The sequence below is a fragment of the Oenanthe melanoleuca genome, chromosome 1 (assembly GCF_029582105.1).
Source record: "Oenanthe melanoleuca isolate GR-GAL-2019-014 chromosome 1, OMel1.0, whole genome shotgun sequence".
NCBI lineage: Eukaryota > Metazoa > Chordata > Aves > Passeriformes > Muscicapidae > Oenanthe > Oenanthe melanoleuca.
This window is the reverse complement of record NC_079333.1, coordinates 54,869,304-54,885,281: the sequence shown is the minus strand read 5'-3', so window position 1 is coordinate 54,885,281 and position 15,978 is coordinate 54,869,304. Positions and strand designations below refer to the sequence as shown.

Below are 15,978 nucleotides of genomic sequence, written 5' to 3'. Positions count from 1 at the left end.
TATAAATTGCAAACATTTACATTTAGAATGCAAGTCATTGTTCTAGCCATGGTGCAGTAGTCTCCAGGTAGGGACAATATTTTCATACAAATGTGTCATTTTATGTAAATTTATATATATATATGTGTGAAATCCTAGTGTTATAAGGTAGTGCTTGCATTGTATGGCTGTTGCGATAGAAAGCAGCTGCTGAAAATAGCTGTGTTTGAGATGATCTGTTTAGCTGTTGTGTATTATTTTACTCTTTGGTATTAGATTGCCTAAACTTCTTTCCATGGAAGTTAAATTCCTTTCTTTCAGGATAGTTTCTGAAAGGAAGGGACAGTTTCAAGACAGTCCCTCCCTGCAAAATTTAGAAATAGCAGGCTGTCCAAGCAATCTACCACAATGTTCCAGTGATGGATGTTGCAAGTCTCTGTTCTGAATGGGCACTGAACAAACTTAAAATTCAACTGAGGAACTCAGCATCACACAATGCATAGGCTTGCTAAAATGCTAAGAAAATTTTAAAAGTCCAACTTGTTGGAATTAATGATGGTGGGTAAGATCAGTGTTAAACTGGACATGGCTTCTGGCCATGCCTTATTTCTCATAAGTACCAATTTGACTGCATGCCCAGTGAACTGGCACTTAAACCAAGTAAATATCTGCAGCAGGATAATTAGCAACCCGTTATCCCTGTTGCTAAGCTCATGCTGGTTCAGTGTAAATAAAATCCCATCACAAAGGTCTATGCCATGAAATATCTAAAGGCTTGTCTTAGAGGTCCTACAGAGAGCCTCCTGTCTCCCTACCCAGTGCTGCCTGGAGACACATAAGATGAGGAGTTGCTCTAGACAAGTTGCCAAGGCCATATCCTGAGCTAACCAAAATCCTGCTCCAGAATCACCCCATGGGCTCGTTAGCAGATGCTGAGAGCTTCCAAATCAGTGTCTTTCATGAGCTGGGCCAGGCTTTTGGCCAGGCATGGCTTACACTCTTTGTAGCAGCACTGAACTTTAATAGCAGAGTTGGGTACTCATCCTGCTGATCACAAGGCATGGTCTCTGCAGGGAGCCAATTAAGGATGGCTCAGGCAGCCTGCAGTTTTTTGCCAGTGACTTGAACTGGTGTCAAGCTGTATAATGTTGTACTTGGGAAATGAGGAGTGTGCCACAAGCTGCCCTGTGAATCTTTCCTCCCTTTGGCTGTTGAGGTGTGCAGATGAGCCTTCAGTGCTCTTGCAAGCTATAATCTGTCTACAGCCTCTCCTCCACTGCAAGGCTTGTGCTTCCTGACAAGCTAAACGAGATCACCATTGATTCATGAGCTCCCAACTCATGTGCAATACATTTACCTCTGTTACCTTTCATGTCTGCAGCTGGAAAAATTGCTGCCTGTTTTAACTGAATCCTCTGAGCCCATCTACCTTTCTGTGGTCAAAAGTAGAGATATAAAGCAGTATGGAGAAGGATTTGATGAAACGCTCTCCTTTGCACGCATCGCTGGAACAGATTGATATGCTGACAGAAGAATAGGGCACTTCTAATTATATTTCTGCATAGCTTGTGGATCCCATTCTCAGGGTGCTATGTGTGGCAATTGACAATGAAGAACCAGAATACCTCCACCCAGTCCTCTTATGCCTGATTTCATTTAGGGGGATCGTAGAAATTTACACTCATATGATTTTCTTTTATTTGATGAATGGCTGGGCAGTAAATTGTGAATTATTCTGCAGAAAACTGTAGAAAGAAGGCTTAGTGTGGCTTTTTTTTTTTTTTAATTTTATTTTACAAGCAAACTTACTGAAAACTTGACCGAAATAAATATTGGCATTCTTAGCATTGATGACAATGTTCCCATGCATGCAACTTAGTCATAATCAGACCTGTAGCACATTTGGTAGGACAAGGGGATGATGTCTCCTTAAAGCTCCATAGCAGTGTTGGTTTCCTTGGAGAAAGGCTTTCCATGCCACAGATCAACTTGATAAGCAGTGCCAGTCAAGCTAAAATCTGTGCCAAGGACTGTGACAATTCATCCCTGTGTTTCTCAGTAGCACGTTTTGAAAAAGTTCTTTTATGGAAGAAGTTTTGTAAGATTTGTTAGATTTCAGACATGCTAAATGGCTTTTTACACTGGGGATGTAAGTAGGGTAAGTTTCACATTTGGAAGATGTTATTATTAAGGAGTTCTTACATAAATTGTTTGCTAGTGGTGGTACATTTGGCCAAAAAATGTCCAGGAAATGGCACGGTGGTTAGGGAGAGCAGGAGGAGAGGTGATACTGTAGTTTTACAGCCATGTCTGGGAAAAAAAGAAAGGTTATTTTTTTTCTTCAGACTGTGGGTAGGATTTCTTCTTCAAAACTGTAGTTTAGTCACATTGAATTTTTGTAAACTAGATATCAATTAGATATGAACAGATTATGTAGCCATTCATGCACAAATATGCAGAGATATTTGAAGATCTTGTTCTTTGAATGATGCATGATATGCTCATGTAGCAGATCCTTTTAGTCTGAGATGAGAGAATTTATCAAACTTTTCTGCATGAGCAGTAAACTGAGAATACCAGGTAGCATCTAGTGTCATGACTGTATGAATTCTAGTTTCCACAAAACCAAAAACTATTATAAAAGCATAAAAATTCTGAGTTGTTGGTTGGGGTTTTTTTTCCCCTGGAAGTGTAGCAGAAAGGGTCCCCAAAATTTTTGATGAGGCTCTTAAGACCTGCTGTTCTGGTATGCATTACAGCAACTTCAGCTGAAACAGAAATAAACTGTTGCCTCTGAATCAAAGGTGTTGTGAAATGCTTTATAGAGGTTGGTGGGAAAAGTGGCTGAGTGTTTTTGGAATTTCATAATATGTTTCTTTCTTCTGATTTTGAACTCTGGCAGTATCTCACTATATTGCTTATCCAACAGAAGTTCTACTCATGAAAACATATTTTTCTGAACAATTTTTAAGTTCTTAACCTTTAAATTGTGTGATTTGTTGTGGTTTGGGGAAAGTATCCTTATGGGTTTTCCCTTATGTAGAATTTCTTCCACATAGCAATTAGGCTGTTTCATTAGGTTCAGTAGTCATGGATGTTTTTTTTTCTTGAGAGTTCTTGTGTTTTTTTATTATAGTTGAGAATTAAGTTCAACATAAAAAGGACAATATTACAGAAATGTAGAATTATAAATATTACTGTCATTTTAGGATGAATTTGACTACTACCTATATTAACTCCCTTAACTTAAAAATTAGTACATTTGTTTATAAGAGAGATGAATATTAGTGAAAATAAAATGCATATTTATGTGATGTGGAAAATCAGGAGGTTTTTTTCAGGTAGTTTATGAACAGCACTTGCTTTGGGAACTTTTATGAGCAAATGTTGAACTCCTTAATACTGACACCTTTGTGCTGAAGTCCTGTAAAGGATGACCATCTGTTTATAGTGCTGATAGTTTTCAACTGAAGAAACAACCAAGTATTTTTTCTCTCTAACATAACCAGAATTCAGTCTTGACTCTCTGAAGATTAAACCATCTGTTTAATCTTGGCTGTGCTACCTTTATAATAAAATAATTAATTCAGGCCCATTTTACTACCCCCTTCTTCCAAAATTAAGTGCATGCTGACATTTTGAAGTAACATAGAATACAGATTTTCTGAGGTCTCTGTGGCTGTAGAAATGTAGATATAGTCTTTTAGAGTATGTACAGAATAGGATATATGATTTCATTTTCCACTCTTGGTGAGAAAAAATTTTTCAAGCTGTCTAATTGCCCTCCCTTTTTAATGCATTTTAATGGAAAAATCTTCCTATTAAAGTGATTTTTTTAATATTTCATAAAAATAGTGAAACTTTTATATTTTTTTTAGTTATTTAACCGCAATCTATTTATATAAGGTTTATTCTACAAATAACTAGTCTTTGACTCTGCTGATTGCTCAACACCACTAACACATGAATGTTAAAGACTTTTTCATAGCTGAGTTTTACAGATAAGGGAAGCAGATTTCCACCAAACTGAGCTGAAAATTCATTAGTGTGGTGGGAGATCATTAGCACAGCTGGGCATCTCATTCTGCTTCTCTGATCATTGGACCAGCCAAAATTGAAAAAGGATGCTGCTAAAGCTATTGCTAATACTGGAAGAAGTTGCTACAAAAAATTCTTGTCTGTTGTTGCATACAGAGACGGGTCTGGAAACCAATATAGAAACATTTCAGCTGATGTGAGTGATTTAGTGGCTACAAGGAGATTTACTATTATGTTTTTTACATTTCCTTTGCGATATGACTATCATGTTTCTGAGAATTTTTCTTCCAGCTTTTTAATCAGGAACATCCATGCTAGGAGATGTAACCTTTTTGTAATGAAAAACAAATGCTTACTCTTTCTATTGCTCTCTAAAGGGAAGTTGTCCTACATTCCTGTAGCCATTACATCCACTTTCCCTTGAGAAACTGGGGATATGTGTGTTTGTTGATTAAGGCAGACATCATAGGGCCTCAGATCAAGTGACATTGCTGGACAGAAGTCCCAATCCATCACATTCTACCAAGCATTTGATTGCTCTGTTAGAGAGGAGGGGGAGATTGTTCTCTTTATTTGCCAGAAGTTGTGAAAGGTATTTGTATTTAGAAGTTAAGCCAAAGATGGTTTTGACATATTTTGAAATGCCCTGGGTTGTCACTGTTGCAGGTAAGTAATTTTTTGTCTTCAGACAGAGAGGGATTCCGTGTATGCTCTAAGCAGTCTTTTTGTAAAGCAACTCTTGCTAAGACTTCCTGGTTAGTGTTGATTGCAGTGAGCACATTTCTAGACATCTGTTGCATGGATAGATCATAATCAATGGGGTTTCTTTTTCCCTTTTTAAAAGTAAACTTCCTTCTTTTTCTTCTTCTTTTCTTTTTCTATATTTAAATTTTCTCTAGGACCTGGGGATAACGAAAGTGGGTCATATGAAGCGAATTCTCCAGGGAATTAAAGAGCTCAGCAAGAACACCCCTTTGTCTGAAGTGTAATTATGCTGGTGCTTTTCTTAAAGAGAGAAGAGAAAGTTGCTGGAGAAGCAAAGCTGTTGCAGGCACTTAGCTGTCCTTGTAGTTTACTGTGTGGAAGAATAAGCACTGGTGTTTTACAGGCTAGCATCTCTGAATTCTTGTGTGGTGAAGAACTTGCTGCAAGAGTACAAAAGGATTTGTGCCAAAACAAAAAGGAAAAGGTGATATGATCTGTGAAGACATTTTCTTGGTGTGCAAATTGGCCAGTTTGGATAAGCCCAGTTTGGTAAATTGATTGGTTGATGGTGAACTGCACTGACTGGAAAATATAACCAAGAAATGATTGCTTTGCTTACATGCAGCTCAGTATGCCTCTCTTTATGCTGCAGCAAGATGCCACTGTACAGCATGAGGTCCTCTGGTCATCCCTCCGAGGCGTAGCTCTGTGAAAGCTCCTGTGCAGGAAGAGCAGGAAGTTTGGGAGGTCCAGCATGCGAGGCTGGCAGTGCCACAGGTATCCAGCACTCGCTGGCCATGCAGAAGAGGGGAGAGATACCTTGTGATACCATGAATGCAAACTATAATGCATGGTGTGCCTGCCTGAATTGTCTGTTGTTCTGTTGCATGACACATCTGATACTTTAAACACTTGAACAACTTTTTTATAGGTTTGAATGAGATTTAATTTATTGCTACTTGAGGTTTTTTTTGTTTGTTTTTTGTTTTTTTTCCTCCAGTTTCAGGCACTTTTCTATTCTTCAGTGTTGTGTTATGCCTAAAATGTGTTCTATGGCAAAGGGTGTGTGGGTGTGGAAACTTAGCATTTGTGCCATATTCAGCAGATTATATATGATTGAAATGCTGTACAGTTAGATTTTTAAATATATCATGTACAGAAGGTTTATCAGGTAACTAACTTATGAGAATTTTTGAAAGACCAGTACCTCACAAAAACATCAATTGGCTTCCTGCATGGAAAATGTTAAAGAATCTTCTCATGGTGCATTTTAATGTAGTTATTCACTTATCTTGAAAATCTGTAGCATATTTGAACTTGTAGGCACTAATGATTTTATTTATTCTATTATTCAAAAGCAGGTTTAAATATTAATGAAATTTTCTTAAAGAAAAATTTAATTTTATTTATCATGCATAAGAAGATATTTAAAATGTAGCAGCTGATTTGATTTTTGTGGGGTAAACTTTTACTCATTGCTAATTAACTGTTAATTTTAAAATGTATCTGTGTGCATTTCTTTAAAAAGGTATCAGTTTGTTTCTTGACATCTTGACATTCTGCCATCAGTAGACCATAAAAATTTAGAAAACCTGGACTTGAAGATTTTAGACTATGCATGCTAAGATGAATCACGTGCAAGACAGTAATCCATGGGTGTAAATAGGTTAAAAAAGTTAAAACCATATTTGTTTAGAAATTGGTCAAGACCAGAGTTTGTAAGGTTATTTATACTTTACTTAAATGAAACAGGTTCATAATTTAGATCTGGTTAACTTTTCACAAAAGTATTAATCTAGTCAGAAAATAAATTTCAGATATCTACAAAAAAAATCCTAACTAAATGTTTGAGATGAGATGACTTTGCACCATCTGCCAAAAAACTTGCACAGAATTGCTGAATCCTTGCTGTTTCTAGCAATGTGTCATTGCAGCACAAGGAACACTTGACTTTCACTTGATCAAGTAGCTTTGATGTTTCTTACATATTAAAGAATATCCTAACATCTCTTTATGTTTTCCTCATGGGCAGCAGAGTAAAGTTTCATTTAGTTTTTAACAAAACTTATTTTCTTGTATAAAGGGGCCAATGTCAAGTACTGCATCCTGGTTTTGCCCTCCATTTCTCATGCATACGACAGGAGTTGTTCCATGTAGATGGGACTCATCCCTTGGAAAGTAAAATCTATTATTCTCATTGTTTTATCAGAGAAAAAAAAGTCAAAATAAACAAAATAGGCTTAATTTGTATTTTATTGTAGTTCTTTATGTTCTTGTTGCTGCAGGTTTAACAGGCACCACTCTGGGAGTTCTGTGGACATAATGATTATTCTGGTAAACAAACAAAAGTAAAAGGCTATTTTCTATTAGGTTTTGCATAAAAAACAAACCAAAATTCCTTTCCCAAATGATAGAATTTCCAGGCTGTTGTATGAAAAGCATGCACAAAAATGGAAAGTTAGGCAAACAATGGAAAGTTTGTTGGTTTTGGTTTTATTTTAATGTACTTGACATTTACCCCTTTAATGATGTTCAGGTGACATCTGGCAAGTCTTTGAAAGCTTTATTTTCTTTTCTCTTTGGTTGTCCATAAGCTACACTGTATTTTAACATGTGGCAGCATTTTAGCATATTGGGTTTACAGCAGACAACACAGCTAATCTTCTGCTCTATTCAAGGACATAATACATAGCAGAACTTTCTTTGCTTTCCTGATTGTAAGATACAATCTCTTTACAACTTTCAGCCTTGCTGTATGTAATGCATTAAGATGGGCTATGGAACCAGATCTCTTCAAGTCACTGTAGAGGTCTACTCTGAGTAAATTAAAAAATGGGAGCTGCTTTTGGGCAGGGAAAATGTTGCTTGTAACACAACTTTCTTATGGCACTCCTCAAATTACCTCAGTATAGGACAACTGATCAATGATCATTTTTCTAAATGACCACCAAAGAATTTAACTTTGATTGTCCTAAGCAGTTTTTTAAACACGTGAGTAGGAAAAAGCAAAACTGTAAGTATCATTTATGCTGTATTTATTAGATGCCCAGGAGAGCAAATTTTATGCAACTCTATGCCTTAGACTAGTGTTGGCTATGAAGTGCAAATGTATCTGACAAGGAGGCTCAAAGTATTTTTACAGGGGTTCTCTATGGAGGTTGTGGGTTGTAACTGTGTTTAAGTGACGTGGCTTTTCTGAAGACCTGAACATAGTATTACTCTCTCATGATTATTCTAAGTATTGGGTTTTTTTTCCCTACTGCTGTAAAAGTCCCAGCTCCTAGAACTAAGTACATAAATAGCTATATTTTTTAATGAACTCAATTCTCCCTGATTTAATCCTGCTGTAAATGTGCTTCAAAGCACACATCCCAATATTTCAACAAAACCAAGGTAAACACATTCCTAAAAGCTGTTAGCTTTTTAGAAAATAAGATCCTCCTATTTAGAAAATAAGATTCAGCATGCTAGATTTGTCAAGACAATCCCTATACAAAGTTTATTGGATTAATTTCTTTACCCCCCAGTCAAATAGTTGTGATTTCTGTGGTCAGTATACATTAAAGCCTAAAAGGAATGCAGAGTAATCTGCATTTTTTTGGAGTGACTGATATTCATATAGATGAAAAGGTCTCATCCTCAGAGAGAGGAACAGGAGAACTGCATGTTTTAAAATAGCAGCAGGTTGCTAAATGTATGTTGCTGTTTTGTCATTTTCAAATAGGATTTTCCCAGTTCACTGTATTTGATTGCTGTAGCAACCTCTGATTTAAGTCATGCAAGTTTTGCCTTTATAGAGCCTCATGCCTTCTTTTTAGTAACTGAATGAAATCAAGCCAACTCATTATGGCTGTAGGTGTTGGAGATGTTTTGCAATAATTCAAAGAAAAAAGGATTCAAAAATCAGGTTTTTTTTTAAATGGCAAGTGAAAATTTTCTTTGATACATTTTTATATCTCTCCCCTTAACCACTATTTGTTTCTCCTGGATGTCTCTTTCTTTCAAAGAAAAATGCTTTGAACTTGGAAGAACAGTAGAGTGTAAAGCATATGATCAAAAACCCTCCCAGACTATTTCATTCCAGTATTTCTTGTTTTGAGGCTGGAATTGACATGCATGGTCCTGTAAATAATAAATAGAAATCATCTTTCTCTCTCTATCCCTACCCAAAGTAATTAATACTGCAATGCTGATCACTGTAAATCAAAGGAGAGATATTGATTTTTTTCTTCACAAATGTCCATTTTATATTTTCCTATTCTTTTTGTAGTGAAATAGATAACCTGCCAATTTTGCTTTTTAATTCAACTCGTTCATGCTATTAATGAAAATTTCATAAAGCCTTGATAATGAACACTACTTCAAGGGTAAAATTATCAGTGTTTTTCAATGCATCTGGTCTTCATTTCAGGAAGGAGACCTTTTTCACATGTAATGGAAAATTAATATATAAAGCAAATATGAGAGGATGTTCCATAGTCCTACTTTAAAAACAGTTGTAATAATGTACATGCAAGACAAAACCACCCAAGGTGATTCCATTTTGCTTGATGCTTCCTGTTAATGATTGCATTAATAGTGTTTACAGCTGTTTCTGCAGTGCTCTCTCCATACCCCTAAATATTGAGTTCTTGCCTATGAGTTCAACAGTTCTGGTAATTAATAATTAGCAGTGCAAAAAGTGTTTGTGAAAGGTAAAGTCACAAGGAGTATATCTCATTGGGGCTAACTGAGCTGGAGCAATTTGTTTAGCTTACAACCAGGAAATCATCTTGTCACTTGTATGAGTAAGAGCCACAGAAAATAAAATTAAATAAGTAATTTTCAATCCATTTTTTCACCCCAATAACTTAAGTACCTCTCAACTGCAGCATCCTGTATACATTTATAACACAGGCTGTATTTTTGATTCTGTTTTTGTGGATTGTATGTTTTGTGATATGATTTTCATACCATCAGGGTCTGATGCTGCTTATTCTAGCTGCAAAGATTTAATGTTTGCAAGAACTGTACATGACTGTATCACTGTCATAAAGAACAAGTTTTTGATGACTTGAGGAAGCAGAGTAGTTTGGACAGGATTTAATCTTTGGACAGGACTTAAAATCTCTCTGCTTCTTCAGAGATAAATGGTAGCATCAGCAGAATTGATGAAGCATCATTTGGTAATTATCAATATAAAATCTTTACTGGTTGTATAAATTCCTGTATTTATATCTAGAGTATAGTGTGGAATGGATCTTTTTTACAAAAAGAAAAACAATTTTCTAGGTGTTTTCTACTACTGTTGCATTAGGTTTCATAGCTCTGTTAAATGGTAGCTTATGTACTTGAAATATGTGTTTCTGCCATAGAGAACCCAGTCTTTTTCTAAGAAATTATAATCCATTTGGAAGCCATCTGGAGAACTTGAGAAGACTATTTCTGTAGCCAGTTGGAGCTAATACCAAAATTCATGGCAACTTCTGTAGGTTTAATAGTGATCACCCTCAATATTTTCACTGAAAGAAATGAAAGATTTGTGAGTTTTTCAGTGCATAGAATTAATCTTAAAACTTAAAATCTTAAATCTTAAAATTAATCATCCCCTTGACACATAAATTAAAAAATATTAGCATTGTTAACACTTTTGCAAAGAAGCAAAATGCTGATGAATACATACCCTAAAGGATTCCTGGACAAATTTTAATCAATTTAGCTGTAGTGGTTAAAGACCTATCACCTTCAGAACAGTCAACAAGAAAATTCATATGTGCACATGGTAGAATTTCAAACATCTGTTTTAAATAATTAAAGACTTGTTTCCCAGTTTCCAAAAACTTGATAAGCTCTCTGATGGGATTTTGAGTTAATATAACTTATTGCTTGTATAAGTGGGGCAGAAGAATCTGGTGCCTCATTTATAACACCAGTCATGCCTTTATTAATGTTTTTACATTGCTTCCCAGCTCCTGTGTCTGGATGAGTTCCCAGCTTCTGGCAGGATGAGTCTTGCGTGTCTGTCCATGGTTTCTGTTCAGAAGAGCTGGATGGGCAGGCCAGGAAAAAGTTGTAGATGCTTGAGGAGAGGAGATAGACCACAGCTTCAGGTTCCAAAGCTAGCATAGCCATGGTGGACTAAAAACCTTTAAGTTATATTTTTGCAATCCCTGATGGAAGCTCTATCTAACAATTAACACAAGCTACCAGAATGCCCTTGGAAAGAGAAGTGTTTTGGCTAACTCTACCAGCTATGTAAGACATTGGAAATACTGATCATGGTAGCTAGGAGTAGGACAAGTATCCAAGTGGCCATATTGAATATTTTATTCTGTGGAACAAATACTTTGGAAAAATATAGTTTGTAGTATTATTCAAAGAATAGTGTTAGGATTGAAAAGCTACTGAATATAAAAGCAATGTGGTACAAAATTAAAAGTTATTTGCAACTATCTTTTTGCAAGTTCATTGGAAACAACTATTTTAGGGAGCTGTGTTTGATCCAGGTATAGCTAGACAAGAGCATGTGAGCTGGAAGGTGAAAACAGGAAGAAATGAACTAAAAGTAAAATTGGATGGTTTGTTTTCATTATGGAAACTGTGTGTAAATCCAAAAATAAAATCTCCACAGTTCCCCAAATCTCTTCTGTGACTTTTTAAAGGGAATTAGCATTGTAAGTCCCAGTTTTTTTAAACTAAAGTATTAATTGGATAAAAACAGTGACATTGCCATTAACAGGGAAAGAGTTAGAGACATAACTATGTTTTTCTCCTGGTGTTGGTTGAAGAAAGCTCTGCTTGGGACTAGTTCTGTTTGCAGTCACAGTCAATTATTTTGTGAATCGGCACATTGAGGAAAGCCATTTGAAGCTGCTTGGTCTTGCTTTTCAGGGATGGAGAGAGCACATGTGCTGAAAAGTAGGGCCTGGAGGCTTTTAATGAGAATTTCAAGGATTAGGGAGGTTTACATGGAGCACACTGGCATGCAGATACTCATTGTGAAGGTTCCTAGTAGCACTGTCCTCTCACAAGATGCCATGGTATACATTGAAACAGGCATTGGGACTGTGCTTAGCCACATTCCAGAGGATTTTCTACAGGTGTCTGTCACTTCTGGTGTGCATGCTTTCTGTCTTGGTTTTGTGTCTCCTCAAATCAGATATCTTGAAAAATGGAGTTGTCCATATCTGGCAAAAATTACCATTTTTCCCAGTCAAGGAGCACAGCTTGTGAACCTGTCCTGAAAGAATTTGTTTTATTAGCCACCTTTTTACATCACATCCTTTGCATCCTAAAAGAGCTGAAACTATGACATCTCCCTAGAGCTGCCAGTTACATTAGGAATTTTATGTGCTTGTATGTTGGATCATCAAAGGGCAAGGTGATATTCACAGTGGCAGATGAGATATGAAATAGATGGGCTTTTGTTGAGGTGCTCCTGAAAGGTGAAGGGGGCCTGATCTCTCACCTTCCCTCTGGCTCTTCTTTGTTGCTGTCATCACACACAAATAATTTAATGTCTTATGATTTAGCTTCTTGTCTTAATTCATGGTGACAGCAAACCTTTCAGTCACTATTAATGAAACTTCTCACTGTCACATCTGTCTGTCTAGAGCAGGTATCTTCAAATGTTGAGCGCTGTGGGATTGCATTAATGTATTTTTAATGTATATTCTGGCATTTAAGAAAGGTAAATTTCATCTAAAGTTATTTACATACCTAAATCTAAAGGTTCTGAGAGGATCCCAGCCCAGCATGGGTGGTTTCTGTCATTAGCCAGGCTTGTATCTTACACTGTTATTCCAGTCAAGTACAGCTGTTAGTTAATTCTGTAGTAACATCCACCTGCATGTATGAGTGGATGCATGAAGTACACATGGAAGCATTGCAGAGATGTGACACTGTCCAGTTCTCTGCATAACTCATATATTTGGGTCTAAATGGCAGTTTGTAGCAAAGAGCTGAAACACATGATTTCCACTCAATCCAAACTTATACTCAATTGAAAACAAAAACATCTAAACATGGTTTGCATGGGTTTAGGCTAAAACTGATGTGTACTCAGTAGTTTCTGTCCTTTGTTTCCCCTTTTTCCTGTGTTCATTTCACAAGAAAGTCCATCATCTTTGCAATCACATAGATCTTTTGGGACTTAGGCATATGCTGTGCTTTAAACAGTACTATAGGCCCCTTGGAGATTCTTCTTGTATTTCACTTACAGCATTTACATGTAAGCCTACATGTAAGATGATTTTTCTGGGATAGAAATTGCTCCTTACAAAAAAGTGATCCTCAAATATCAAATACCCAATCATGGGTAGGCTTTTATGTGCCATACCTATGAATGTCATTCTCTTGCCAGTATTTGTGTGGATGTGTGTAGTACCTAGTTCGTAGTGTGTCTGTGAGAGCACACCTGTACATAGAGATGTATATACATACCTTGGTTGTGCCCAATATAATGATGCCAACTTGTGTGTAGAGCCAAAAAAACTTAAAACTATACAGTGCTTGAGATGCTGCATTGTTTTTATTATAGTATTTTTTATATCAGATGAATTGCAGGATGTTTACAGATGCTTATTAATATTTAACTTATACAATGGGGTGGCAGGATGTTTATGATTGTTGTCAGCTAAAGAATTGTATATGATTCTGGGTGATATTTTGGCTTTTTTTAAATCCTTGGCAAAACTCCCCTTGATCTCACTGGGGCCGAGATTAAACCCCTCTGAATCTATTGTTTACTGGCTATTTTCCTACTGTGATAATTTTTTAAATGAGTGAAATGTATTTATTTTTTCCCAATGTGAAATCCGCAGTTTCTATTTGGATTTTTCTACAGAACCTGCAAAATACAACACAGGTGGGAATATATGCCTCAGAGAATGTACAGAATTTTTCATTGATCTGGTCCTTGAATATGCCTAAGAAAATACCTTCTAAAATAAGTTTTGTAAGATTTAATACAGAATCATCTAAAAAGAGATCACCTTTCATGCCTCTCTCTACAAAGAGGGAATGCAATGTGGCAGGTGAATGTGAGGAATTATTCATTGATAAACAAAAAGTAGTCCTGTCTGTTTTCTGTACATACTGGTCTCATGCAGCTCACCTGTCTCTATAGATCTGGTATGAGACACTTGAAGAACCTTATCCAAACGTACCTTATTGGGGAAAAATGTTACATAACAAGTATGTGGCTTTAAGCTTCTCATCAAGACATGGAGGTATCTTCAAAGCCAGTGTGACTTTTAATATTCCGTGGATCAATTAAAATGATGAAAATGTTAAGTGGTGAGGCAAGTCAGACAACTGCTTGATATTAGAGAAATCACTTGTCTAATGGCAGAAGGATCAGTTCTTTAATAGCACAAGGGAGGAAAAATACCATAATGCAGCGCTTCCTAAATCCCTTTCCAGGGTATCTTCTAATTATGTATGCTCAAAGTGTATTCTTCCTGTAAAAAAAACCATATGGCTGTGAAACAGCTAAATAGATGCATCCTAATTTCTTCATCTAAGGCTAAAATACCATTTTCAAACAAGAGCTGTCATGCACTTTGAAATACGTGTTGGGAACAGGTAAGTTTATCATAGATAGTCATCCCAGGGACAGTCGGACTTGTAAAATGAGGTAATTATGTCAAGGTTATCAAAAACTGAAGAAATAACAAAGCAGACACCTTCCTTTACTAGGCCCTTTCTGATGACATCTGTGCAAATGCCCACCACTTCAAGGAATCTTTTTCTATAGTTTCATTTAAGAAAGGATCATATTCAGATTGCTATCCTTCCCCTTGCTAATAACGCAGGAGGCTTGCACCTTGGTAGAACTTTCTAGGAGTTTGCTGGCTGTAGAAACAGACCTCAAAAGAATAGACATTTGAGGAAATCAATTGGCTTGCAAAGGATGCACAGGGCTGTGTCTGGGCTTGTTAGTCTGCTAATGTGGATCTGATCACAGTTAGTGGGGAAAAACCTCCTGTGGTGCTCCTGCTTCACTTGGTGGCAAGGCTCTGTGGTTGTTGGTGGGGGCAGATGGGCACCCAAGCAAACAAGCACCTTTCCTTTTGCCTGTTGGTTGGTGTCTGCAATTCTAATCAGGACTGGAGTTCAGGACACACCTTTATTTGTCTGCAAGGCCATGTGATGTCTGAGGAAATGAGGAGGAAGTGGCTCAAGGTCTGGATTCTGCCTTTGGTTCCCTGCCAGTGGAGCTGGTGCAAGACTGGGGGCAGCAAAGTTAACCTTTGAGTGCCTCACTTTCTCCGCCCAAGGGAACAGGGATGCTCATCACCTCTGTACAGCCCCCTTGAGTCCTGTAGGAGAGCAGTGTTATAGAAACTGCTGAGTTTTACCCACACTATTGTATGTAGTAAAAATAAATTACTTCTGTCCATAACACTGCAAGAATTGCTTTTCCTAGTTCCAGTTCTCTTTGATGACGTACTACATCCTGGGTAGACAATTTTGAAGCTTAGCAATTGCTCTAATGCTTAGAATTACACACATAGCAGGCTCTGTTTGCTGCAGGAAAGAGTTAAACTTTTAAACTGCCTGACAAAACTTGCCAATGAAGTCTATCTAACAGAGCAGGGGTGTAACTTTTGGCTTTATTTACTTGTAATAATGGTAAGGAACAGTGAATTTTGTTTGTTTACATACTGTTTACAATGGCACAGTTTTATTTTTAATATATAAAAACAATTGAGGTATTTATTGCATATACTATTTTAAAGATGTTTTATGTGTTTTCACCTTTGGAATATATTGTTACATTTCCTTGTACAGATAATTTGGGTGGCTTTGTTAATATAGTTAGTAATTTTTATGACTACTAAGTGACCAGTTTTCTGTGCCTTTTTATTGTTGGATGCATGATTACATATTTATTATTGTATGGAAGTCACTGAGATGTGTATTTTTGTATTCTGCTGGAAGCAATGGTTGATTTTATTGTACATGATAAGAGATGCCTTCCATAACAGGCACTCGTATGAGATCTTCCTTCTCAAATAAACAGAATGCATTCAATGTATATAAGTCCTTGCATTTATTTTGTGTCTAGAAATCAGTGGAAATGCTTGCACATCATGAAACTGAATTTTAGATGTTATCCACTCAAAATGTGGGCTGCTATCAATGTCATCAAATCTAAACCAAAATTCCTCATCTAAATCAATGCAGTGGCAAGTCCTTGGCACAATCTAAGACTTTGGAATGGAAAAGAAAATTCTAAAGAGTTATCTCTTTAAAGAGTTAAGTGATTAAAAC

At 36.6% G+C, this 15,978-nt stretch overlaps 1 protein-coding gene across 1 annotated transcript in view; it reads left to right on the top strand.

Annotated features, from left to right (window-relative positions):
* DGKH (diacylglycerol kinase eta) overlaps window positions 1-15,747 on the top strand; it is a 159,628-nt gene extending 143,881 nt beyond the window's left edge. Inside the window, exon 31 of the mRNA XM_056495967.1 lies at window positions 4,917-15,747. Coding sequence (XP_056351942.1) covers window positions 4,917-5,006 — 90 coding nt within the window. The 3' untranslated portion in view covers window positions 5,007-15,747. The remainder of the gene's footprint in view (window positions 1-4,916) is intronic.
* Window positions 15,748-15,978: the final 231 nt, after the last annotated feature.